General features: G+C 39.1%; 1 protein-coding gene across 7 annotated transcripts in view; it reads left to right on the plus strand.

The window, feature by feature from the left end:
- SDK1 (sidekick cell adhesion molecule 1) overlaps window positions 1–27,845 on the plus strand; it is a 1,057,379-nt gene that overhangs the window by 605,022 nt on the left and 424,512 nt on the right. For 5 of the 7 annotated variants that reach the window (XM_077140483.1, XM_077140481.1, XM_077140482.1 and 2 more), the window contains one exon: window positions 14,858–15,037. The exons of 1 other annotated variant lie outside the window; for it this stretch is intronic. In XM_077140483.1, the coding sequence (XP_076996598.1) occupies window positions 14,858–15,037 (180 nt within the window). Of the gene's footprint in view, window positions 1–11,009; window positions 11,107–14,857; window positions 15,038–27,845 lie in introns of those variants that run through there. One more of the 7 variants, XM_077140487.1, reaches the window with a different exon arrangement.

Consider the following 27,845-nt stretch of genomic DNA (forward strand, 5'->3'; position numbering starts at 1 on the left):
TGGTGAGACTCTTACAGTGGTGAGGTTTGTCTCCCAGTTCCCAGCCCTTCAGTGTGCTAGGATTTCTGCTGGACATCTCAGCGTAGTTCTGACCTGAGTGTCCAGCCTTATAAGAGAATGTAGCAATTCTATTTTCTTAGCTTTTTAAAAAATCTCTAATTCTATCGATTCTTAGACAACTTGGTGTGAATAATGACATATTTGTGACTTTATTCCAATTATTCTTCAATAAAAATTTCTAGTCATACTCATGTGCTCTTGGCTATGCTCATAGCTTTCTGTTCTCTTCTTTTTTTTAAAGCAAAGTGCTGTTTTTTCCTGCCATCACTTACCAAATGATTCATGAACTACAACAGTGCTAAGTTATTCATCTGAATCACGCCTAAGTACACACGCATTATCCCTGCATCTAAAACGACAAGTCCACTGTCGCCTGGTGGATGTCCGCTGACCTTCAGAGGCTGTGGTGGTGGAGACCTGGGTGTGAGAGCCGCTGGCTGGGTTAATTTGTTCCTATCGCAGATCTTGGCTCTGGTTGAACCAATTCCCTTAGATCTTCTCTTTATATCTAATCTAACCCTTTTGTTCCTTCTACTGATGTGAAATGCTGTCATTTCAGATCAAAGTCAGATATTTGAATGTAGTTTTTTTTTTAATTCCTTTTATTTTCTTAGTATATCCCCAAACACAGTCAAGCCAGCCATACCAGGCTGACACTTTTCGAACAAAGGAAGACATAGATGCAGATAATAAAATAAAACATGTTATTATTTCATTTATGAAGCATTATTGGATAATTAGCTATTTTAAATAGGTGTTTTTTTTAAGTAATATTTTATTACGATAACTTTTTTTTTTCTTGTGGTATCATTTATGAAAACTTTTCTACTGTGTCTCTACTTTTCTTTGGAGCATAGTGCATGTAATTTATTCTCTTTTCAGGATCACTGCAAGGTTATAATTAAAAGCATAAATTCCTTTCCATGACCCATAGAGACTACTGAATTGTTTAATCCTTTCTTTTCTATTCACAAAGTGGCCTCAGCTTTGCAATTTGAGTCCATACAGCTGCCTTTGTATAATGTATTTCCATTACAGATTGTCAGCGTCCTATCAGTAGCCTGTTCCCATCCTTGTCCCTCCTCAGCCCTAAACGTTGAACAGCAAGATCACCAAGCTTGACCAAAGCAGGCAGGGACCCCAAGTGAGCGACGCTGGCCTGCTCCTTGCTGGGGACACTCTGAGCAAGGCCTGGAAGGTTCCATGTGGCATGGTTGTTCCAGCTCATTTCTCTCTCTGCTCACCCTGCTCAGGCCTCCCTGGGCTCCTTCACTTTCTCTAACACTCCAAGCCTTCCCTGTCTCCTCCTGGGCCCCTGGTAGTCTCTGGATCCTGGAGCCTCCATCTTCACAGGCTTTCCTGGTTCTGTACTTCAGTTTTCAAACTCCAGCATGGTCTGTCCCTGAAAACTCCAGTCAGAATTCTCCACCCATCAGCTGGTGTGGTCCAGGAGGACAAATCAGTGTTTTGGTTTAATTCCCAAAGTTCTCTAACTTCACAGAACGAGTTGGGAGTGTTCCTTTTCTCCCCTCTGGCACTTTGTTTTGTTCTTTGATTTTGTTTTTAACTTATTTTATTTTCAAATAATTACACATTCACAGAATTTGCAAACATAGTTCAGAGAGGTCCCACGTACCTTTCACGCATATTATATTTGCACTGTATATTACATAACATTGGTGCAATGCATGTGCGTCGTCCTGTGCCATCTTCTCACCTATGCAGGTGCCTGTGGCCCCCCACCCCCACCCTGCACTCATAACACAGACCTACTCCAGCACCCAAAGACCTCCCAGGGCTGCCCGTTGCAGCCATACCTCCCTGCCCCTGCCATCCCTTACTCCAGGTAGCCAGTCATCTATTCTCCATTTCTGTGATTTTGTCATTTCAAGAATGTTGTTTAAGTGGAATCATTCAGCATGTGAATTTTGGGGAATAGGTTTTATTCGCTCCACCTAGTGCCCCTGAGATCTGTCCAAGTTGTTGTGTGGGTCATAGCCGCTCCTTTTTATTGCTGAGTGGTACTCCATCTATGCAGGTAGCACACCCTGTTTAACCCTTCACCTGTTGAGGGGTATTTGCTTGTTTCCAGGTTTTGGCTGTTACAAATAAAATGCTGCAAACATTCACATGCAGGTTTTTGTGTGGACATACATTTTTATGTCTCTGGAGTAAAGGTCCAAGGGACAAATTGCTGGATTGTAGGGTAAGGGTTATAGGTGATCCAATTTCTCTGCATCGCTATTTTTTACTTCAGTTGTTTTAATAGGTGTGCAGTGAAACCACATCATGGCCTCAGTGTGCATTTTCCTGACAGCTAGTGCCAGGCTGTGCCTACCTGTCAACTGCATATCCTCTTCCTCTTCCATGAAATGCCGCTTCACGTCCTCTGCTCATTTTCTAATTGGTCTGTTCATCTTTTTCTGTTGACAGAGTTCTTTATATATTCTAGATTTGAGTCCATTATCAGATTTTGGTTTGCAAATGTTCTCTCACATTCTGTCGCTTGTCTTTTCATCTTCAGAAGAACAAAATCTTTCATAGGACAAAAGTTTTTATTGATGAAATCCCATCTATCGTTTTTTTCATTTATGGACCATGCTTTTGATGTCATATCGAAGAACTCTTCAGCAAGCCCTAATTCCTGAAATATTCTACTATTTTTTCTAAAATTTTTATGTTCTTATATTTAACCTATAAATCTATGATGCGTTTTCATTTAATTTTTATATATGTTGTGTAAGGGTTAGGTGTAAGTTAATTTTCTTTTCCCTTGTAAATGTCCAGTTTTCTAGCACCATTTGTTGAGAAGACTCTTCTTTCTTTGTTGAATTGCACCTTTATCAAAATTCAATTTGTTGTATCAGTGTGGGTGTAATCTTCAAGACAAAAGGCTCAAGACAAAATAGACACCCTTTATTTTTAAACTGAAAAAACACAGGCCTGTAATTTCTCCCAGTCCTTGCCGTAGTTTATGTGCACTTCACAATGGTAAATTTGGAACTGTGTGCCTTTGTTATCTATTTTATCATTTACGTTACTGAATAAATGTCTGTAGCACGAATACCTGGTTCATTTTTTTTTTCTGATTTCACATCTTTTTCACATTTTCTTTCTACCTCATGTAGTCACATTTTGCCTTCGCGTTTCCATGAGGTGGGACACCATACCTTTCCCAGAACTGTATAACTATTTAGGTTACTTTTCAGGTTGTTGTGTGGATCATAGTCCTGTTTGATTGATCTGGCTATCTATCCTTCTGCCAACACTAAATTGTCTTGATTATTGTAGCTATGTAATAAGTCTTGAAATTAGGTAAAGTGATTCCTCCTTTTTTGGTCTTTTCCACAATTGCTTTTTGCTATTGTAGTTCTTTTGCCTTTCCATATAAATGTAAGGATGATTTTGTCTGTATTTACAGAAATCTTTCTTGCATTTTGGTAGGAATTGCATGTTTGGAGAGAATGAACATATTTATTATTTAGAGTCTTTCAGTGCATGAGCAAGGTATATCTGTCCATTTATTTAGACATTTCTTTCTCCAGGGTTTTGTAGTTTTCAGCATATAAGTTCTGTCATGTTTTGTTAGATTTTCACCTAAGTGTTTCTTGTGAGAGATTGTAAATGGTATTGTATTTTCAATTTCAGTTTCTTTGTGTTCATTGCTAATGTATAGAATAGATTGGACTTTTCCTGTTGGTCTTGTGTCCTGAGACTTCGCTGAACTCACTTATTAGTTCTATAAATTTGTTTTGTTTTTTAAATTCTTTGATATTTTTTACGTAGCCTGTCATGCCGTCTTCTGCAAAGAGGGACAGCATCATTTCTTTCCTTCTGGTGTGCTTTTTCTCAGATAGTAAGAGCTTCTCCCGTGGCTCCCATGTCCTTTGACATGACCCTGGTAGCCTTTGGTTGCTTCCCTATTATGTAGTACAACAAGGTGTTACAGGATGTCTTGTCCATTTCCTGCCCCAGGCCTGCAGTAGCTACTTATACAAAATGCACTGGGCTTTTCCGTGGAGAGGGCTTCAGGGACCACAGCCTAGGCCACGGGGGCGGGGACCAACACCTTCACCAGAACCAGAGCCTGCCTGGCCTCCCCGTCCCCAGTGCACTCTGCTGACTGCTCAGCCCCAATCCTCTCTTTTCTACTGGTGAATCCCCCCAGTAGGTACTCAATAGTTGCTTGTCAGTTGGGTAAATACATAGAATTGAGATACATTTTGCCCTAGCCTCTGCTTGTGACAAAGGGGGAAAAAAAACATAATTAACCCTCTCCACCAGAAAAATAAATGTTTTCAAAGCAATGTAAATCTTTGTCAGTCTCCCAAAGAAGCACAAAACTAATCACGAGCCATAAAATGAACGATGAACCATAAAACTTCCCTTTAAATCTTACTTCTTGCCTCCCAGTAACCTGCATAGCTTCTTTCCACCTCACTCTTCCTCTCTGGATCTTTTCTAGTTTTCCTGTTTCTCTCCTCAATGCAGATTCCCAAGTCACTCCCCTTCTCCAGATCTCTGCATGCTCCTACCCCAAGCTACATGCTGAGACCCTACATGAAGGATGGAGAAAGATTATAAATGTCTGCAATCAAAAATCTTTTCATTCCATCAAAATAAATGAACCGATGCCACATGCTAGCAGAGGAAGCTCTGAATCTGTCTTGCCACAAATGTGAACTTGTCTCTGTAATAGCGGGAGTACACAACTAAATATTTACAGGCCACACATTAACTCTGCACGTGTATATTCTTATATTCTTTAAACTTTTTTTTTTTAAACACACAACAACCCTGTGAACCAGGCAGGGATCACTCACTTTTGAGATGTATTAAGTGGAGTCCAGAGAACTAAAGTTTTTTCAGGAGTGTATTGGTTTCTACTGCTGCTGTAACAGATTACCACAAACTCAGTGACTTAAAAAAATTATTATCTCACAGTTCTGGATGTCAGAAGTCCAAATGGGTTGCAGTATGCTAAAATCAAGGTGTTGAGGATTACGTTCCTTCTGAAAGCCGTAGGAGAAAATCCATTTCCTTGCTGTTTCTGACTTCTGGAGGCTGCCTGCATTCCTTAGCTCTTGTTCCCCTCCTCATCTTCCAAGCAAGCAGTATGGTATCTTCAAATATTTCTCTGGGTCCGAACTCTTGCCTGCCTGTTTCAGTTTTAAGGATGTTTTTGGTTACTTGGACCCACATAGACAGTGCACAATAATTTCCCCACTTCAACATCCTTAATTAAACCTACACAGTCCCTTTGCCTTGTGAGGTAACATATTCACAGATCCCAGGGATTAGGCACAGGTATCTTTTGAAGGGACTGTTTTTCTGCCTACCATAAGGAGGTTCACATGCTCAAACACTTGGCTAAGAGTTGGGACTCAGAGACTTAAAATGTTCCCTCTTTCCTACCTTCTGTACCTGGAAAAGGCTAGCTTCTCCTTCAGGGAATCTCAAAGGTTGCTGCTTTTATTATAGTTCTGGCAAAGGCTTAGTCCCTGGTTCATTTAATCATTTTGGGCCAGGCTGCCTAGTTATATACTGCTTGTGGTGAAGCCTAAAATGTTTCTCTGTGAGAAATGTGGCCAAGGATTAAGAACAAATTTATCAAGGCTTAACCAATAACACTGCAGTTCTCTAAGAAGATAAATGGAGGCAATTATGTTTATGTTCCTGTGTTATGTTTGTCATGGAAATGAACTGCATGATATCAAGAATGGCAAGAAGTGGAGACAGTTGGAGAAGCTGGCTACTACCCTTTTTTCTATTTCTATCCATTTTTTGTATTTTTCTTTGCATATGTAGTGTTGAGGCACTGTGAGCAATATTACCTAAATATGCACACTGCCCATATCTCACAGGTGTGTGTCATGGATAATAAGGTTTTCAGTATTCTCAGATGTTCTTAAAATGATCCTCTTTAAATTTTTATGGCATGTTTTGGACATATCACTACTCACCCAAGCGAGCCTGAAAACTGCTGATTTTCTCACATCTTAATTTCCAAAACAAAGAGTTTTATATAGTTTTTCCTGGGAAAGCCCCAAATTGGTGGCTCTTGAGAAAAAAACATCCTAGACTTCCAAAAGAATAACTGTTTTCACTGATATTCAGTGATGGGTGGAACTCTTCTAAGCCCTAGTCCTATTTTTGCTGTCTTTTGTTACCAAGACTGATGGCTAGTGCACAGAAGAGAAGGAAACTTCTATAGAAGTAACCCCAAAAGCCCTGGCTTTGGGGTTTTGCCAGGAGAGGAAAAGGAACCCCTTAACTCCAACTTGTGTAACTTGGATGGCTCAGGGGCCTCCTATCCATTGAGATGTAAGCTTCGATGGGGCAGTTGTCCTCCTGGTAGATGGTGATGTGTGGACTTCCTCAACCTGTGTCCACATCAGCCACTCCTCCACGTCATCACCAGCTCCATCATCCCCTACCATATACCAGGGCACTGGGGAGTGAGGTGTGGGACTGGGAGAGTGCCTTCCCTGAGGAGGATTCTCATGGCTCGCTCTTGGGAGGAGCAGGGTGGGGATCTAAGACTCAGTACTATGGATCACCATGACAAAGGTTAGCACCTGGGGATAGGGAAGGCACAGAGATTGGGGTAAGGGGTGAGAGGCCTTGAGAAAATGCTGTCGGGGTGGGGGGTTGGGGGGTGATATGAGAGGGTCAAGTTAGGGTCTCAGTTCTTCCTCTTTCTTCGGAAAAATTACATCACCTCTAATAGCCTCAGTTTCCTGTCTGTAATAAAAAAATGACTAACATTTTTTTTAAGGGAATAGTATCTTGACTAAACTTTCATGATCCAAAGTACTTTCCATTTCTAGAAATTATAGCATGATTAACATTAATTAGGCAACATGTGACTAACTATTTTTTTTTTTTTTTTTTTTTTTTTTTTTAAAGAGAGAGGGAGGAAGGGAAGGAAAGACAGAGAGAAGGAAGGAAGGATGGAAGGGAGGAAGAAAGGGAAACATCTTTAAACATTTTCTTGTTTTATTGTATTTTGTTTGTTTGTTTGTTTTTTACATGGGCTGGGGCCGGGAATCGAACCGAGGTCCTCCGGCATGGCAGGCAAGCACTTTGCCCGCTGAGCCACCGCGGCCCGCCAGACTAACTATTTTTGAGTAGTGAGTGCATGCCAGGTATTACACCGAGCTCTATTTGTATATTACCTTATTTAATTCTCATGACCACCCTAGGACAGAGGTACCTGAGAGTGAGTGGTGGCAACCAAGCAGCTTGTTCAAAATCACGCAGCCAGAGATGGCCCAGGCAGGGACTTCTGCACACATACTGCTGGGTCCCAGTCCTAGAGCTTCACCACAGGTTGTGGGACCATTGCTAGGACTAGATAGGAGCATGGTACCAACCTGTGGAAAGTGCTTGGAGCACGTTTTGCTATGACCATTACCGGGAGGAGGGCAGAGAAGCAGCTCCAGAAGTGACCCTGGCGTCCCTCAGAGGACCCGCAGGCAGCCCCAGGTCGCAATGTGAAGGAACAGGGATGGCAGAGGAGGGCGAGTCATTATGGGGCATACGTCCCCAACAAGCAGGTCTACATCTGCTGAAGTTGTAGAGGCAAAATCTCTCAGAATTCTGAAAAGAATATAAGTACCAGTCTCTTAACTATGGCTAACAGTTCAGCTGGATTCTCTGGCCAGCACCTTGAGAATTGCTTCTGCATAGCTAGATAATGCAAGGCCTCCTGGAGCCCAGCCCAACCTGCGTCTCCCAGGAAGTATCTTTATTTTGCCGTTCACAAAGGATGTGGTAGCCCTTCCTAAACATGTAGTTTAGGGGCCCAGGATTTAAAATGACTCCTGGCAGCCCTACCTGGTTATAATTTGTTTTGACCTGTTGGTGTTTTGCTCGTTGGCTAGCACTGCGCACGGCACCCCGGAGTGTGGTGAGGAGCCCAGGACCTGGCGGATGGCCTGGCTCACACCAAGGCCATGTCTACAGCAGTTTTCAGGAAGAAAGCTAGTTAAAGCTGCATTTTCGTCTAGACGCATGTTGTGCTCACTGTTGGCTGAGTTTCCCACTAAAGCATGAAGGTCTTCTTGTGTGGTTTGGGGAGCACTCATTTCTAAGTCATGCCTGGAAGACCCCTTGAGATGCTGAGGTTCTGCTGTGGCCGTCCCGGGAGTCCCCGTCCCAGCGGCCTAGCTGTCACTCAGCGATCAAAAAGAACTAACAAAAGAGGAGAGCCTTGTAATAATTACGCTCTTTTAAAGAGGAACTAAGACTGTGACAGACTTGAAAGGTGAAGAGCATTTAAAAAGCAATTGGCGCTACTAGTGATTTTCTGTGTGCCTCTGCTATTATTTGCTTTTGAAGAAGAGCTCTCACTTTCACAGCAGACACTCCTTAGGCAGGTTCCTGCCATGAAGACATAATCTTATATGTAGTCATCAAACAGGCAGGTCAGGGGCTCTGCCCACTGCCCCTTTATCTACAGAAGGAAAGGCAGCCTCTGGAGTGCCTTCTTCTTAAGAAAATAAGATTTGGAGAGAAAGTTGAGGCTTTAGACTTTCTGGGCCTCAGGAATGGGTGAGTCAACTTTCCCTCTTCATCCTTCCTGAGGAAGATACTGGTGGTGGGTGAATCCAGCAGCACCCCACAGACCCTCTGCTCCAAGGCCTTTCATCCTTCCTGAGGAAGATACTGGTGGTGGGAAATCCAGCAGCACCCCACAGACCCCCTGCTCCAAGGCCTTTCATCCTTCCTGAGGAAGATACTGGTGGTGGGAAATCCAGCAGCACCCCACAGACCCTCTGCTCCAAGGCCTTGGGCTTGCTGGCAGGCAGCAGCCCTGCTCTTGCTCTCCTTTTAATTGGACAAAGAGCATCTTGCTTGGCCATGACAATGCTCATTTAATTTTGGGCTGAATTATTTATTGTTTCCTTATATCACTATATAAGATGAACTTATTACAGATTAATTTGCTATGTTCAGAATATCTCAAGGACAGAGGGAATCAGGAATGCCCCTCCTCTGGGGAGCCATTTGTTGGGAACCATCTTATTTTTTTAGATTTTTTTCTGTCATCTTTTTAATGGCTTTTACTTTGAGTGGATTTTACACTCAAGGGAATGTGTTTAAGTACTATTTCTGTTTTATTTATTTTTTTAGGAGGAAAAGTTGGCTAGAAATTTTTGTGCCTAAGCCTGAGCTGTTTCACCTTCCTCATATACTCCATTCTTTTGCCTGTGACTATCCCCACCCCCCACTCCCTCACCCCCCTCCCTCACCCCCCACTCCCTCACCCCCCCACTCCCTCACCCCCCCCCCCCACCGCCTCATGGCTGGCATGGCCATTTGTGCCTAGTGCTGAAACAATTAATTAAAATTAAAACTCTCCTGGATAAAGACAAAATGTCTAAAATGCTTTTCAGGGCTAGCTAGAAAATTTGAGAAACACTGCCATAAATATGAAATATGTTTCTGATGAGCAAAATTCCTTGATGAAATAAATCCTTTGCTAGTACTCAACAGTTTCTCCATAATCTCTTCATTCCTCTCCATCACTCCTACTAGGCAGTGTTTTTCCTCGAGGACAAGGATCAATTGCATTTATGATGCCTAAGCACATGCTGAGAAAAGGGTAGAGATTTTCCCACAGTAAAATCTTGTAAAGTGCGTTTTGATGTTTGTATTAGCTGGGTGGCAGTGTCTGAAAATAAGTTTTTTATAGGCCTCTTTGCTAAATTGATATCCTTTGGCTCATGAGCACACAGCTGTGGTTTAAGTAGTAGTGGAATCAGGTCATTTTATGGCATTAATCTGAGAATTCAGTGACCTACCTTTATTTGTGTGTGTAGAAGTCTGTTAACCAAAACTCTAGAAGGCTTTTTGGTATTTATCCATGGAAAGGGAAGACCATACTACGTTTATTTCTCACTTGCCATTTTCATTCACCACACCTGCTGAGCCCGATTCAGACTCGGCAAATACCGCATGGGTAACTCATGCATCAGGCTCATTCACAAAATTATCTGACTTTAGTTTCATAAAAGCCCTTTTGATATAAGTATGTTATCCCCAGTTTATAGATGAGAAAACAGGAAGGCCGAGTGATTAGCCTAAGGGGACACAACTAGTGCCAGATCTGATTCTAATTTCATCAGTCAATCTAGGCCATCCCTGTCTGCTTGTGTCGGTGTCCTCTCTATATTGTTAACAGGGAATGTTGTAAAGACTTAATCCTGGGTTTATTCATGGTATTATTTCCTCTCAACTGTGATCTTCTTGTTCGGTAGAAAAATGATGTGTCTTCTCTATAGATTCTCTTTAGATTTTACTTTTAATGCAGTCAGTATTCTACCCCAATTTACTAGGTAGGTCAGGCTGGGAGAAAATGGACAAACTCTGAGCTTGAGTCTCTTGTCTGCCTTTATTCAGACAGACAATGCGTTCCTTTCTGCTTCTCTCCTGACATTTCTCAGAGGTTTTATAAAACTCTGCCTTTATTAGCAGTGTGTCTGGGGAGCACCTCCAGTGCCTCTGCTCCTGGAGAGCCATAGGAGAATGTTAGATACGTGCTGCCTTGTTGGGGGAGAGCTGCCTAGACCATGCAAGCCTAGAACAGAGCTTTGGGTGGGAGGCAAGATGCGCATGTGGGAGGGTCAGCAAAGTTGAGAATGATTTCTCCTCCCATGCGAGCCCCAGAAGCAAGTCCTCTCCTCTTACAGGTCAGAGAACTGGGTCTGTTTTTCCAGTTGGCTATCAGATCAGTCATTTACATTTTAGAAAGCTGTCACTAGGAAAGCAACTGTGGTCAGACTTGCATGTTTTGTAGGGTCAGCTGCTTATTTGGCTTAGCTCCTCCTCTAAAATTCTGTAAAGCACATAGACTGGTGTAATACATTTGGAACTTCATATAACTATCTTTTTTTTTACTTTGGATCTTTTCTTCCCATAGAGGTCTCTCCTTGTGTACATGACCGTATTTCGCGGTATTGCCTTTCTTGGACAGTGTTGTCTGCACTCGATAAACAAGTACTGAATGATTAAATACTGTTCTTCTTGCTTGGATTCCAGGTATCAAAATGTAGTTTCAAGCTTAGAAAAGAATAGTCACAGAATATATGTGAATATGAATGCCTATTTTTAAATTTCTTTTCATTCATTCAACAAATATTTAGAGACTGTATTTTATTAGTCAGGCTCGGGGCTTAAATACGGGGGGGCATTTATGTATAAAGCAGAACATGTGTGTATCTGAATATATTTGCAACTGAAAGGGTTTTAAGGGAGTTACCATTTTAGAAATTCTACTCCACAACTTGTCTCCATTTGCAGCTGTAATTGAGTTGACAGTGGAAATAGAAGAATTGGATAGAATGTGAATTTACATAAATTCAATTGTATTTTTCCATATACTTGCCATTATGAAGTCAACTATACTTGCCGCAAGATCCCTGAGTAGGCTGTGCTCAGATTCTTTGGGAGACACTAACCACCACATTAAATGAAACTGGTGGAGGGTGTGAATAGCCCCTCCCTGCCTCCAGGACCCTCCCTCTACGGCCAGCTTTCAGTGTTTCTCCTACCACAGAATTGTGTCCATTCCTGAGTAGCCACAGCTCTTACACGTCTGGGTGTCTTTTTTTCTCTGAGTCTGCATTGCGGTCTGAGTCTTACATACCAGTAGTAGTCCTTGTGATTACCCTGGGTGTTCATTTGTTCTATTAATGAACCTAACTCAACTTAGTGATCTGTAGTGATTTAAAATTCTGGGAAACAAGTTTCCCAAATACTTCACTTGGTTTTAAAATGTTCTTATACCCAGAGAAAATAGTTACCAATAAGTATTTACCCCTTGACTAAATAAACATGTCATTCTGGTGCCTTAACATTTATTGAGTGTCTAGGGACTCATTATTGCTAAAAGTACTTGAGAGCAATTTTAGTTTGTAATTATACAACTAAGGAAAGCTCATCAATTTTGAAGTTGTCTGCCTTGAACTTGCTATTAAACTGCGAGTCTGGAGAACTAGAATAATACTCAGAATACAAAGCCTTAGAACCAGCCCATTAAAAAGTTTAATTAAAATGGAGAATATTTTAAATGTTTTTATTTTTTAAGGGGCTTGAAACCTAATGTTCTGCATTTTTCGGCCATCTGATTTTTTTAAATGGATTTTAAAGTCAATTAAAATTAATGAAATGCTACTTTAACATGTGTAATGGTAAAACCACAGACCGAAATTATCCTTTTATATCTTATAGTCAAAATTCTTATTTTATTGAACTCTTTATTAAATTTCCATTATAATGTATAAATCAATATGTATATTGCCATCCTAATTTGTGTTAAAGCTGTCAAAGATCAAAATACCTATTGATAACCAAAGAATACTTATCTTTTCCTGGAAAGCTAATGAATGGGTTTCACTGCAAGTATTGGGGTACATGGACATTTTTTGATACCCCTTAGAATTCCTCTCTTTGAGTAATACAACCACTCTCATGGGAAAGTATTACAGTGCTTGGCATCACTTGTTGTGGCTTATAAATGCAACAGATCTTGACTCCACAGGCATGGGAGGTGGGCACCAGTTTCAAGTCTATATCCCCTCCACTTTAAGCACAGCCCGACAATTCAAGTGGCTGCTAGCTAAATAAGTAATTTGGTTGTGTCCCCATGGCAACCAGGGCAAAAGTATACACTTACTTTTCCTTCCAAGTCTTCAGGCAGCTATAGGGTGCACATTGGACTGCTTTCACCAACCATGAACCAGCTGCTTCTAGGATGCATATATCAGTGTCACCTCCCACGAAAGCCACAGGACATGCACCATCCCTGCACTGGGGTGAGTGTAGCAGAAAGTACTAGTGTGAACCCCAGCACGGTGCCAGCTCCAGTGACCCCCCCCACCTCCAAACGTACAAGTCCTGGGTCGAGGCATCGAACTCCCAGTGGCATTTTTGATTAATAGTGATGGTCAAAGACCCCGGATAACTCTTCTGTGCCTCAGGTTTCATCTTTTCTGAAAAAGAGAATTACTGTTTTACGTACTACTCCATGAAAATGTTGGGGGAATCAACCGAAGAATGTTGGATGTTAGAAATGTGGCAATCGAGGTAGTCCTTCTGTACTGAACTGCAGCTTTCCTTTGTGAGTCTTGGCTGGTAATGACAGCTGGTTAGTTTCTCATGAAAACCCTTCCTGAGCATCTTAGTTAGCAGCTAAGTGACTGTAACTTGTTTGTTAGACTTATGATATTTTGGTGGGGTTTTTTTTATTAATTTTTAATTTTTTAAACATAACAACAAACACAAACATTCTTACCATATGATCATTCCATTCTACATTTGTAATCAGTAATTCACAATATCATTACATAGTTCTTAGAACATTTGTATGATATTTTGTTTTGAAATGTAGAGTGTATTAGCTAGGGTTCTCTAGAGTAACAGAATCAGCAGGAAATATCTGTAGATATAAAAATTTATAGAAGTATAACCGTGGGAATGTAGAGTCCAAAATCCATAGGGCAGGCTGTGAAGCTGATGACTCCGATGGAGCATCTGAATGAACTCCACTGGAGAGGCTTGCCAACCAAAGCAGGAAGAGAGACTGTCTCTTCTGAATCCTCCTTAAAAGCCTTCCAGTGATTAGATTAAGTGTCACTCATTGCAGAAGACACTCCCCTTGGCTGATTACAAATGCAATCAGCTGTGGATGCAGCCAGTGTGATCCTGATTTAATTCTATGAAATATCCTCATAGTAACAAACAGGCCAGCACTTGCTCACCAGACAAATAGGTACCACCATCTGGCCACGTTGACAGATGAATCTGACCATGACATAGAGTTAAGATAAGCAAAGACTAAGGAAATAATTTCTTATAAGTCATGCATACATTTATTTCAATAAAGTTAAAATAAATATCTTCTTTGTCCTAACACTGTAATTTTCCTATAAAGTCAATGTAAGTTTTCAATGGTAGTCTGGAATTCTGTTTATAATAAAGCCAAGTAGTTAATATTATGGGCAATGGATTAAACTTTGCTATCATAATGACTTAGCATACCCTTGCTTTCATTTTGAAAATTGTTCTTCTGATAAAAACTGACACTTTGTTGAAGAAAAGTTAGAAAAAAGATGCTTTTAAAAAGCTTTTTTTTATCCCAACATGCTCTATCGTGAAATATAACATATACACAAAAAAACGACAAATTTCAAAGTACATTGTAACAAGTAATTATAGAACAGATTTCAGAGTTTGGTATGCGTTACAGTTTCATAATTTTAGTTTTTCCTTCTGGCTACTCCAGGACACTGGAGACTAAAAGAAATATCAATATAATGATTCAGCAGTCATACTCATTTGTTAAATCCTCTCTGTTATAACTACTCCTTCTCTTTTGATCCTTCTTCAGATTTTGGGGCATATTTGGGCTATGCTCATTCTAACTTTTTTCATGTTGAAAAGAGGTGTCGATAAGATGGAATAGAAGGATGGAACTAATTGATGTTTTTGAAGAGGCTGGCCCCTCTGGGTTTCAGGACTTATCTGGCCAAGGAACCCATCTGGAGGCTGTAGGTTTCTGTAAAGTAATCTTAGTGTGTGAAACTTTGATTATTTATCTTGGTTAAAGCCACAGGTGTTCTTTAGGGTTGACAGGAATGGTTTTGGTTGGCCATTTGGCAAACCCTGGTAATTAGCAATATTTAGCTGAAGCTTACATAAGAGTAGCCTCCAGAATAAGAGTCTTGACTATTTCAACTCTCTTAGCCATGATACCTTATTTTATTATGTTTCTTTTCTCTGTTTTCATCAGGAAGGCAATGCCAAACCCTTGGTGCCAGGGCCAGGCTCATCCCTGGGAGTCATGTACCACATTGCCAGGAAGACTTTCACCCCTGGGTAGCATGTGCCACACAGTGGGGGCGAGTTATGGTTTAACTTGTAGAGCTGAACTCAAAGAGAGGCCACATCTGAGCAATAAAAGAGGTTTTCTGTAAGTAACTCTTAGGCATAGCTATACATAGACTTAACTTCTCTGCTGCAGAGCAAACCACAAGATCAAGGGCTTGTCCTATTGATTTGGGAGTTCCTAATGTTTGAGATAGTATCAGGAGTTTCCCTGGTGGTAAAGCTTAATAGTTTCATAGTTTTCCTTCTGTTCCTCAAGGGACTTTGTCAGTACTTTTTAATTATCTGCTCAACATACTCTGGTATGTACCTGGGTATTACATTAAGCTATACAGAATTACAAGCTCTCATTTCCATTCTGGGTTCCATTCTGGGTTGTTTAAATGAGCTATCTGGACAGGTTGAGTTAGATCATGTGCTACAGGAAATTTAGGTTCTAGACAAAATAAACCTCTTTTCCTTTGGTCTCAAAGAGGAGGTGAAGTTCTGAAATGAAGGCAGTGTCTTCCTTAACCCTGTGTTCTGATTTACCTTAGTCCTGACCCAATTGGCTTTGTTTTTATCTCCAATTGAAGCCTGATCTCTTTTTTTTATTTTGTTAATAGTTGTATGTAGCAATGCTGACTTTCAGAGCTGCAGAACTCCAACTCTGAGTCTTAGGTGTCACACATGTAGCCAGAGTTACAGGGATACATCTATAGCACAGCATCCCAAAATCTAGAAATAACATTTATAGTTCCAGACTAAATGTGACTGCTATAAGAACTTGAAATTAGGTCCCAATGTTCTTATAAGTATTTTCTAAAAGAGACCATACAAATATTTGCTCTTTTGTTTCTGGCTTATTTTGTGCCACATAATGTCCCCAAGGTTCCTTTACCTCGTTGCATGCCTCATGACTTTGTTTCTTTCTGTAGCCACACAATATTCCATCATATGTATACACCACTATTCACTATTCTGCTTCTCAGTTGATGTATCCTTCAGCCACCTCCTTTCATTGGGCATCTTGTAGAATGTCCTTAGTCAGCAATCCGTGCCTCACATTATCCTCACTTAGTTGCACAATCATCAACACTCTGAATTTAGACCATTTACATTGCTCCAAAGAAAAATAATTGATAAACACACCCTCACCAAATAGAAAATCCAAACCTCCCCTTAACTTTTCTGTTTCTCCCTGATTGTTTACCCTCAGTAGTGCTGTGGTGCTGTTGATGTCTTCTTGTTAAATATAGACCACAAACTGCAATAGTGGTTTTTGCCCATACCCTCTATTATTTACTCTTTGTTTAAGATTCATGCCTTTGAAGTAGTTCATGCAAGAACTTATTTTTATTTGTAATATTTATCGGTGAGATACATGGCTCTATACAACCCTTTCAATCATGTTCACCTTCAATATGGTAATATTACTTATAGACCCACTAATGAACTGCCTTCACGTCTGTCCATTCTGTTACCTTTATGTTCAACCTCATTAGCTAACCAATCACCCATTTCTAGCTTCTGTGTATCTTTAGGTCCCCATATATTCTATATGATAATATAATAAACTCTAATAAGCCTCTGAGTTTCCCTTTACCAAGCTCTTAAAAGCAAAATCATATAGTATCTATCCTTTTGTATCTAGCTTATTTCATTCAGCATTATGTTCTCAAGGTTCTTCCATGCTGTTATATGCGTCAGGATGTCATTTTGTCTCACTGCTGCATAATATTCCATTGCATGTATATGCTACATTTTGTTAATCCATTCTTCTGTTGATGGGCACTTGGCTTGTTTCCATCTTCTGGCAATTGTGATAAAACTGCTATGAACATTGGTGTGCAAATGTCTGTTTCTGTCACTGCTTTCAGTTCTTTTGGGTATATACCAAGTAGTGGTATTGCCAGGTCTTAGGGCACCTTTTTCTAAGGTACTGCCAAACTGTCTTCCATAGTGTCTGTACCATTATATAATCCCACTAGCAGTGCATAAGTGTTCCAGTGTCTCCACATCCTCTCCAACATTTGTAGTTTCCTGGTTGTTTGATAGCAGCCATTCTTATAGGTGAGAGGTGATAGTGTGATCTTGATCTGCATTTCCCTTGTAGCTAATGAAAACGAGCATCTCTTCATGTGCTTTTTAGCGATCTTACTTGTTCTTTGTGTCAGTACCATGCTGTTGTGACCAGTGTGGCTTTACAATAAGCTTTAAAATCAGGAAGGATTAATCCTCATACTTTGCTCTTCATTTTTAGGATATTTTTAGCTATTCAAGTATTCTTTCCCTTCCAAATGAGTTTGAGAACTCGCTTTTCCAAGTCTTCAAAGTAGGTTCTTGGAATTTCAATCGGTATTACATTGAATCTGTAGATCAATTTGGGTAGAATTGGCATCTGAACTACATTTAACCTTCCTATCCATGAACAGGGAATGTCTTTCCACCTATTTAAATGTTCTGTGATTTCTTTTAACAATACTGTGCAGTTTTCGGTGTACAAAGTCCTTTACCTTCCTGGTTAAATTCATTCCTAGATACTTGATTCTTTTAGTTGCTATTTTGAATGGAATTTTTTCCATAATTGTCTTCTCAGTTAGGTCATTGCTTGTGTGTAGAATCATTAATGATTTTTGCACAGTAATCTTGTATCCTGACACTTTGCTGAGTTTATTAGCTCAAGAAACTTTGTCGTAGATTTCTCAGGATTTTCCAAGTATAGTATCATGTCATCTGCAAATAATGAAAGTTTTACTTCTTCCTTTCTGATTTGGGTGCCTTTTATTTCTCCTTTCCTGCCTGATTGCTCTAGCTGGAACTTCTAGTATGATGTTGAATAATAGTGGTGAAAAAGGGCACCCTTGTCTCATTCCCATCTTAGGGGAAAGGCTTTTCAGAAGGCTTCTCCATTGAGTATGATCCTGTCTATGGGTTTTTCATATATGCTGTTCATCATATTGCGGGATTTTTCCTCAATTCCTACCTTTTGAAATGTTTTAATCAGAAAAGGATACTGAATTATGTTGAATATTTTTCAGCATCAATTGAGGTAATCATGTGATTTTTCCCATTTAATTTGTTAATGGGCTGTATTGCATTGATTTTCTTGTATTTAAACATCCTTGCATTCCTGGTACAAACCCCACTTGGTCAAGATTTATAATTCTTTTAATGTGTCATTGGATTCTATTTGCTAGTATTTTGTTGAGAAGTTTTGTATCTGTGTTCAGTAGAGAGATTGGGATTTCATTCCCTGTAGCATCTTTACCCAGTTTTGATATTAGAGTGATGTTGATGTCATAAAAAAGTTAGGCAGAGTTTCTTTTTATTCAAATTTTTTGAAGAGTTTGAGCAGGATTGGTGTTAGTTCTTTTGGGAATGTTTGATACAATTCCCCTGAGAAGTCATCTGGCCCTCAACTTTTCTTTGTAGGAAGATTTTTGATGACAAATTGAATCTCTTTCCTAGTGATTGGTTTGTTGAGATCTTCTATTTCTTCTCAAGTCAGTATATCTTGTTCGTGTGTTTCTAGGAATTTGTCCATTTCCTCTGTTGTCTAGTTTGTTGGCATATAGTTGTTCATAGTATCCTCTTATGATTTTTTTTATTTCTTTAGGGTCTGTGGTAACAAATACCATCTCATGTCTGATTTTGTTTATTTGCATCCACTTTCTTTTTTTTCTTTATCAATCTAGCTAGGGGTCTATCAATTTTACTGAATTTTTTCAAAGCACCGACTTTTGGTTTTATTGATTCTTTCTATTTTTCTTTTTTTGTTCTCCAAATCATCTGTTTCTGCTTTAGCTTTGTTACTTCTCTTCTTCTATATACTTTGAGGTTAGTTTGCTATTCTTTCTCTAGTTCTTCCAGGTGAGCTGTTAAGTCCTCAATTTTTGCTTTCTTCTTTTTTAATGTGGGCATTTAGAGCAACAAATTCCCCTCTCAGCGCTGCCTTTGCCGCATCCTATTGGTATGTTGTATTCTCATTTTCACTCATCTCCAAATATTTACCTATTTCTCTAGAAGTTTCTTCTTTGACCCACTGATTAACAGTGTGTTATTTAATCTCCATATATTTGTGAAACTTCTGGTTCTTTGGTGGTTATTGATTTTCAACTTCATTCCATTGTGATCAGAGAAAGTGCTTTGAATAATTTCAATCCTTTTACATTTATAAAGGCCTGTTTTGTGTCCCAGCATGTGCTCTATCCTAAAGAATGTTCCATGAGCACTAGAGTGGATTGTATGTCCTAGTGTTTTGGGGTGTGTAATGATCTATATATGTCTGTTAGGTCTTCATTTATCAAATTGTTGAAGTTCTCTATTTCCTTGTTGGTCCTGTTTGGTTGTACTGTCTATAGAGGAGAGTGGTGTGTTGAAGTCTCCCACTATTATTGTTGAAAGTCTGTTGCTCCCTTCAGTTTTGCCAATGTTTGCCTCATGTACTTTGGAGCTCCTTGGTTGGGAGCATGCACATTTATGATTATTATTTCTTCCTAGTGAATTGCCCCTTTTATTAATGTGTAGTGTTCTTCCTTGTCTCTTTATGACATCTTTACATTTAAAGTCTATATTGTCTGATATCAGTACATCTACTCCTGCTTTCTTTTGGTTACAGCTTACATAGAACATCATTTCCGTCCTTTCACTTTCAATCTATCTGTATCCTTGAGTCTCAGAGGAGTCTCTTGTAAGCAGCATGTAGATGGATCATACTGCTCAATCCATTCTGCAAATCTGTATCTTTTAATTGGTAAGTTTAGTCCATTAACATCCAAAGTTATTAATGTAAAGACATTTCTACAATCTACCAACTTTGGTTTTTATTTGTCAAATCTGTATCCTCTTTCTCTTTTTTATCCTTTAAGTTATCCTGACTGGTACTCTTCAATCCTTTGCCCTCTTCTAGGCCTCCCTCTCTGTCTTTTTTTCAGCCAACAGAACCTATTACTATTTCTTGTAGGGCCAGTCTCTTGTTGACAAATTCCCTCAGCCTTTGTCTGTCTGCGAAAATTTTAATCTCTCCCTTACCTTTGAAGGACAATTTGCTGGATAAAGAATTCTTGGCTGAAAGTCTTTCTCTTTCACAATTTTAAATATATCATACCACTGCCTTCTTGCCTCCATAGTTCCCCTTAAGTACTCCAAACTCAGGCTTACATGGTTTCCCTTGTAAATAGCGAGTCAGTTTTCTCTTGCTACTTTCAGGACTTTCTGCTTCTCTTCAGCACTTGACAGACTGATTAATATGTATCTTGGATTAGGCCTTTGTGGATTTATTTTATTTTGGCTTTGTTGGGCTTCTTTTATTTGCATATCTGTGTCATTTATAAGGGTTGAGAAGCTTTCCTGCATTGTCTCCTCAACTAATCTTCCTAACCCTTTAGTCTTCTCTTCTTCTGAAACACAGATGATTCTTATATTTGTACACTACATGTTGTCCATCATTTTCCTGAGGTCCAACTCAAAATTTTCCATCTTTTTTGCCATTAGTTCTTTCCTGTATTCAAATTCTGTTGTCCTTTCTTCTAGTTTGTTTATTCTTTCTTCTGCCTGTAGAAAAATATTTTTAAATACAGAAATCAAAAGAAAATAACTTGTATTCTTACCTCTCAGAGCTAACCACTCTTAGCATTTTATGCATGCACAGACATATAGAAACACATGTATGGGATCTTTTTCCTATGCACAGAGTCACATATTTTTTCTTGACCCTCCAAATGGATGCTATTGCATATGCTATTTTGAATCTATATCAGGATGCTTTTGACTTCTAATAACAGAAACTCTAACTTAAATTTAAATATGCATGGGATAGAAAGTCCACAGATAGGATGAGCTGCAGGGTTGGCTAGTTCACTGGTTCAATCATGTTATCAAGGACTTAGGTATTTTCCCTTCTCTCTATCCTGCCATTCTTATTATCAACTTCATCCTAAAGTTGTTTCCTTCATGGTCATAAAATTGCCACCATGGACAACAGGGACAGCATGTTTCCACACTCACATCTGGTGGGGGTAGAAAACACTGTTTCCCAGCCATGCGATAGAACCCTGCCCTTTGGTCTGATGAGACTAGTGCCTCAGACCACTCACAGTCCCCAGATGACTGGCTTCCCAAATGCATCACCGGCAAGGGGGAATTGACTAACAGGATTTGTAATACCTAGTTGGGATCAACTCCCCAAACCACATTGATGCTGTAAACTGGTGAAAGTGTGAAAAGGCATGGGAAGTCCCCCCCCCATCCCCAATAACCTTGTCACTTAATATACTGTGTACAAATGTAACATACGTTAATAGTCTTATCAAAGGGTCACTTAGCTTATGTTCTCGTAATCACTTCTCTTCTCTGGTGTGATTTGCTCTGATTCTCCAAATTTTGTTCTTTCCCCTGTCTTTGTCTACAAACTGCCTTCCTTCAGAGTTGTAAACATGCCCAATGGCAGCCGTTGAGACAACTTACATACCCTGGCTGGCATCCAGCAGGAGTAAGAGGAACTATCTCCCCCAAATCATGGTCTTTCCCCTTGGCCAACTTGGGCCTCACACCAATTCCTCATTGTCTTAAACCTGGGATCCCCATGCTAGTCACTGGCAAGAAGGTTGGGGTACCTTTGTTGTCCCATGGTGATCAAGGCCCACACCTGGTTCCGGAAGTGAGCCAGTGTCCTCAGATGACATGGCTGCCCAGGGTAGGCGTGGACTCCACAAGACCAGGGTCAGTTAAGAGGGGGGACCCAGAGAATGGGTGCTGGTTTCCCACTCCATGACCTTTAAAAGTCGATTTTCTTCATAAACATCACAGCCAATACAAAATTTGAAATAAAGGTAAATGTTTTTAGATAATACTTTATATTGATTAAAAAATGACTCTTTTGTAGAATTGCTCTATTCAGAAAGACTTGGATAGGAAAAAAGAATAAAATGTTCTTGGGAAATTGTCCTTGTTTATCTAGCGTCTCTAGAGTTTTTGCAGTTTTTGTTGGTATCTTTTTAGTAACAGATAAGTTTTTCTTTGCGAATTTTGACTTAAACATCTATACAAATTAAAAACTTAAAAAAATGAGTTTGAAGGTATAAATTATAATGGTTGTAAACTTAAATATCTTTATTCTTTATGTACTTTAAAAATTTTTCAGTACCCTTGAAACAGTCATTAATAATACAGAGATAATGTACAGTTTTGAAGAATAATTCTCATAAATAGTAGGTATTTTGAAACTATTATAGCAAAAATAAGCTGTTATGGAAAAATGTTAATATTTTATTTAGTTTTTAAAATTATATTATTAAATGTGCAACTTCATGTGTAATACATATTCTATTTACTTTTAAGTGCCAGTATAACATATACTAAAATCAGTTAGAAGAATTTCTGTGGTTCTATAAAGGAATCATAAATAATTATAGTAGAACTCTCACAAAATATTTTTATGGGACTAAAAATTGAAAACTTCCTAACAGGGAAATTCTCTTAAATGAGATATGAAGTTAGTTATAGCAACCTCAAACTTTTATGTATCTTATGGGAACCTTATATAAGCAGGAACTTCTTACGATAATATTTTATAATGTATAAACATTAAAGATATTTGAAAAAGTTTTCCAAAGGTTAGCAAAAAGAAAGTTATTGTTATTGTTATGTAATCATGAGAGGTTACTCCTTTCTCATGTTTTTAATGTTACCAGAATATAAATCTTAGTTTCTTTAACTCTGACAGGGCTGTGACTATCTAGGATTTAAAAACGAATAAAATAATTTCCAACAGAGTAACATGTTTGTGAGAGGTAGAACAGTTTCACCAAGTGTCCCAGGATGCTTGTGATGCTTTGGAAATAAAAGCATAGAGTAAATGATCTTTTGGTGCTTAGAACACTTCGTGCCCTCTATGTCCAGCTCATCAACCAGAGAATAGTTTGTGTTGTTTCATTTTTTAATAAATAGTCCCTACCCTGTCTCCCTTAAATGATAAAAAGAATACAGAATTATAATATGAAAAAGGATACTAGGGCACACGTGTCAAGTAAAAGTTGTCTCTTCTTCTCTTCCTCCGGCTTCTGTCCCCTCTCTTTTTGCTTCTGCCCCTTTCTGCATTCTGCCCACCTCCTTCCATTCCTTCTCCTTTTTAAAATAAGCAATAAAATAAGAGTCTCTGTATGGTATAATTGGAAAGACATTAACCTACAAGTGAGAAGATCTTGTCCTCCCCTGGTATTAACTTGCTGGGTTACTTCAGACAAGCAACATAATCTCTAAGAGCCTCAGTTTCCTCACTTATAAACAGAGGGTGGGTGGATCAAATGTGTCTTAGAGATTCCTTTAACACTGGAATTGTGATATACAAAAGAGGCTCAGTGAAGACCAAACAGACTGTTTATTTGTTTGCATTCCAAGGAAGTGGGCAGATAGAACAGGCCAAGCACATGCAGTCCTATGGTTAGGCATTATGGGAGAATTGAGAAAGGACAGCACTACAACCATTGACAAATTTCCTTCTACCCCCTAGCCTCGGAGTAAATAATATGGAAACTTTGTGAGGCTCTCCAAAATGGAAAAAGGCACAGTACATTCGTTTGCCCCTTATTAGAGGTAGAGGTTTCGCTGGCCCAGCCTTAATTTGAAAGTTTGTGACAATTGTATAATCAAATAGCCCTGCCTGAAACAAAAGGACAGCTCTTCTGGGATCTCATCTAACTTATCTTATTAGGAATTTAACAAATTCTGCATATATGTGTTCCCAAATGTTGTCTTCCTCACTCAACTATTTTGTGGGTGCCAGGAACTCTCAGATGCTTTTGGCAGGAGTGTGTCCATATGGGCCCAGAGAAGGCTCGGTCAACACCATATTCCTAGAGTCTACCCAGTATTTGTTTCCGTCCCTTTAAGTCTTTCCTGTAAAAGTTTGAGCATTCCTTTATATTGATCTAATGAATTATTTTTTTAATTTAATTTATTTTGTGTTATCAAACCAAAACAACACGCAAACCTGAACATTCTTAACATACAAACATTCCATGTGTGGTGTACAATCAGTGGCTCACAATATCATAACATAGTGGTATATTGATCATCCTGATCATTTTTTAGAACATTTGCATCACTCCAGAAAAAGAAATAAAAAGAAAAAAGAAAAAACTCATACACATTGTTCTAGTTTACTAGCTGCTGGAATGCAATATACCAGAAACGGAATGACTTTTAAAAAGGGGAATTTAATAAGTTGCTAGTTTTCAGTTCTAAGGCTGAGAAAATGTCCCAATTAAAACAAGTCTGTAGAAATGTCCAATCTGAGGCATCCAGGGAAAAGTACCTTGGTTCAAGAAGGCCAATGAAATTCATGGTTTCTCTCTCAAGTGGAAGGGCACATGGTGAACACAGTCAGGGTTCCTCTCTCATCTGGAAAGGCACATGGAGAACACAGCATCATCTGCTAGCTTCTTCTCCTGGCTTCTTGTTTCATGAAGCTCCCCGGGAGGCATTTTCCTTCTTCGTCTCTAAAGGTTGCTGGCTGGTGGACTCTGCTTCTCATGGCTATGTCGTTCTGCTCTGCTCTCTCTGAATCGCTCTCATTCTCTAGAATGTTTCTTCTTTTATAGGACTTCAGAAACTAATCAAGACCCACCCAAATGGATGGAGACACATCTACAGCTAATCCAGTTTAACAACCACTCTTGATTAAATCACATCTCCAGGGAGACGATCTAATTACAGCTTCAAACATACAATACTGAATAGGGATTAGAAGAAGTGGCTGCTGTTACAAAATGGGATTAGTATTAAAACATGGCTTTTCTAGGGTACATACATCATTTTAAACCAGCACACATACCATATCCCTTACTCCTCCCTCTCATTGACCACTAGTGTTTTCATCTACTCAATACATTTTAACCTTTGTTAAACCTATTTTTTTGTGTACCCCTTACCACTCCCTTTCATTGTTCAGTAGTATTTTAGTCTACTCAATTTATATTAGCATTTGTTCCCTCTATTATTTATTTTAATCCGTATTTTTTACTCATCTGTCAATATTGTAGATAAAAGGAGCATCAGACACAAGGATTTCACAATCACATATTCACACTGTGAAAGCCTTATTATTATACGTTCATCTTCAAGAAACATGGCTACTGGAACACAGCTCTACAGTTTCAGACACTTTCCTCTAGCCTCTCTAATACACCTTATACTAAAAAGGGAATATCTATAAAATGTGTAGGAATAACCTTCAGGATAGCCTCTTGCTCTGTTTGAAATCTCTCAGCCACTGATGCTTTGTCTCATTTCTCTCTTCCCCCTTTTGTTCAAGAAGGTTTTCTCAATCCCTTGATGCTGAGTCCCAGCTCATTCTAGGATTTCTGTCCCATGTTGCCAGAGAGGTTTACACCCCTGGGAGTCATGTCCCAAATAGAGAAAGGGAGGGCAGTGAATTTGTTTGCCATGTTGGCTGAGAGAGAGATATACCACATCAGAGCAACAAAAGAGCTTCTGTGGTGGTGACTCTTAGGCCTGATTTTAAGTAGACTTAGTCTGTCCTCTGTGGGGATGTTTTGAAGGAACAAATCCCAAGATTGAGGGCTTGGCCTGTTGATTTGGTTGTCCCCACTGCTTGCAAGGATATCAGGAATTCTCCAAATGTGGAAGAAGAATTTTCCCCCTTTCTCGCTGTTCCCCCAAGGGAACTTTGCAAATACTTTTTTATTCACTGTTCAAATCACTCTGGGATTTATTGGGGTATCACTTTGGACAAGCCTACAAAATCTTATGCCCTATTTAAGGTTCCATGTACTTATGTGTTCAATTAACCTGTCCATTTAAGTTATTTTAGGAAATACACTAGGCATAATATAAGATTTGTACCAAATAAACATTTTTTCTTTAGTCTCACACATAAGTTAAAAATTTTAAATATGAATTATCATCTATTTTCAACACCCTGCAACATTGACATTCCTTTGTTCTTCCTCATGCAAAAACATTTCTAAATTTGTACATTTAGTCACTATCATTGTGCACTTTAGGCATTCCTACATTAAACCATCTCAGTCTTTATCGTCTGTCTTTCCTTCTGGTTTCATTTGTGCCCCCAGCCCTCCTCCCTCCATCATCCTCACATTCAGCTTCATTCAGTGTTCTAACATTATTGTGCTACAATTAGGTAGCATTTTGCTATCCATGACTGAATTTTTACAATCAGTCCTGTTGCACAATCTGTATCCCTTCAGCTCCAATTTCCCAGAATCTCCTATTTCTATCTCTTGATGGCCTCTGTACTTTTTTTTACCAGTAACATTTTTTTCTTTTTTTATTAATTAAAAAAATATATATAACAACAAACACAAACATTCTTAACTTATGATCATTCCGTTCTACATATATAATCAGTAATTCACAGTATTATCACATAGTTGCATATTCATCATCATGATCATTTCTTAGAACATTTGCATCAGTTCAGAAAAAGAAATAAAAAGACAAAAGAAAAAAATTCATACACACCATACCCCTTATCCCACCCTTTCATTGATCACTAGCATTTCAATCTAAATTTATTTTAACAGTTGTTCCCCCTATTATTTATTTTTATTCCATTTGTTTTACTCATTTGTTGATAAGGTAGATAAAAGGAGCAATCACACAGTCACACTGTGAAAGCTATATCATTATTCAATCATCTTCAAGAAGCATGGCTACTGGAACACAGCTCTACATTTTCAGGCAGTTCCCTCCAGCCTCTCCATTACATCTTGACTAACAAGGTGAAATCTATTTAATGCATAGGAATAACCTCCAGGATAACCTCTCGAATCTGTTTGGAATCTCTCAGCCATTGACACTTTATTTTGTCTCATTTCACTCTTCCCCCTTTTCATTGAGAAGATTTGCTTGATCCCTTGATGCTGAGTCTCAGCTCATTCTAGGATTTCTGCCCCACATTGCCAGGAAGGTCCACACCCCTGGGAGTCATGTCCCACGTAGACAGGGGGAGGGCAGTGAGTTTGCTTGTTGTGTTGGCTGGAGAGAGAGGGATGGCCTCTGTTCTTAACTGAAATTCTCCAAGTTCATTCATTAATGTTAGTTTGTATCAATGAGATCATACAGTATTTGTTCTTTTGTTTCTGGCTAAGCACACTCAGCATAATGTCTCAAGATCCATCCATGTTGTTATATGCTTTTTGACTTTATTCTGTCTTACAGCTGCATAATATTCCATCGCATATATATACCAGAACTTGTTTAGCCACTTGTCTGTTGATGGACATTTGGGCTGTTTCTGTCTCTTGGCAATTGTAAATAACGCTGCTGTAAACATTGGTGTGCAAATGTCCATTTGTGTTCTTGCCTTTATGTCCTATGAATAGATACCTAGCAATGGTATTGCCGGATCATATGGCAATTCTATACTTAGCTTCCTGAGGAACCGCCAAACTGCCTTCCACAGTGGTTGTACCATTTGACATTCCCACCAACAGTGGATAAGTGTGCCTCTTTCTCCACATCCTCTCCAGCACTTGTCATTTTCTGTTTTATTGATAATGGCCATTCTGGTGGGTGTGAGATGATATCTCATTGTGGATTTGATTTGCATTTCCCTCATAGCCAGGGAAGTTGAGCATCTTTTCATGTGCCTTTTAGCCATTTATATTTCCTCTTCTGAGGTGTCTGTTCATGTCTAATGCTTATTTTGTAATTGGGTTGTTTGTCTTTTTGTTGTTGAGTTGAAAAATCTCTTTATGTATTCTGGATACTAGAGGCTTATCTGATATATTGTTTCCAAATATTGTCTCCCATTGTGTAGGCTGTCTTTTTACTTTCTTGACAAAGTTCTTTGATGCACAAAAGTGTTTAATTTTGAGGAGTTCCCTTCTATCTGTTTCTTTCTTCAATACTTGTGGTTTGGGTGTAAG

The sequence above is a fragment of the Tamandua tetradactyla genome, chromosome 23 (genome assembly GCF_023851605.1).
Source record: "Tamandua tetradactyla isolate mTamTet1 chromosome 23, mTamTet1.pri, whole genome shotgun sequence".
In the NCBI taxonomy this organism is placed as follows: Eukaryota; Metazoa; Chordata; class Mammalia; order Pilosa; family Myrmecophagidae; genus Tamandua; species Tamandua tetradactyla.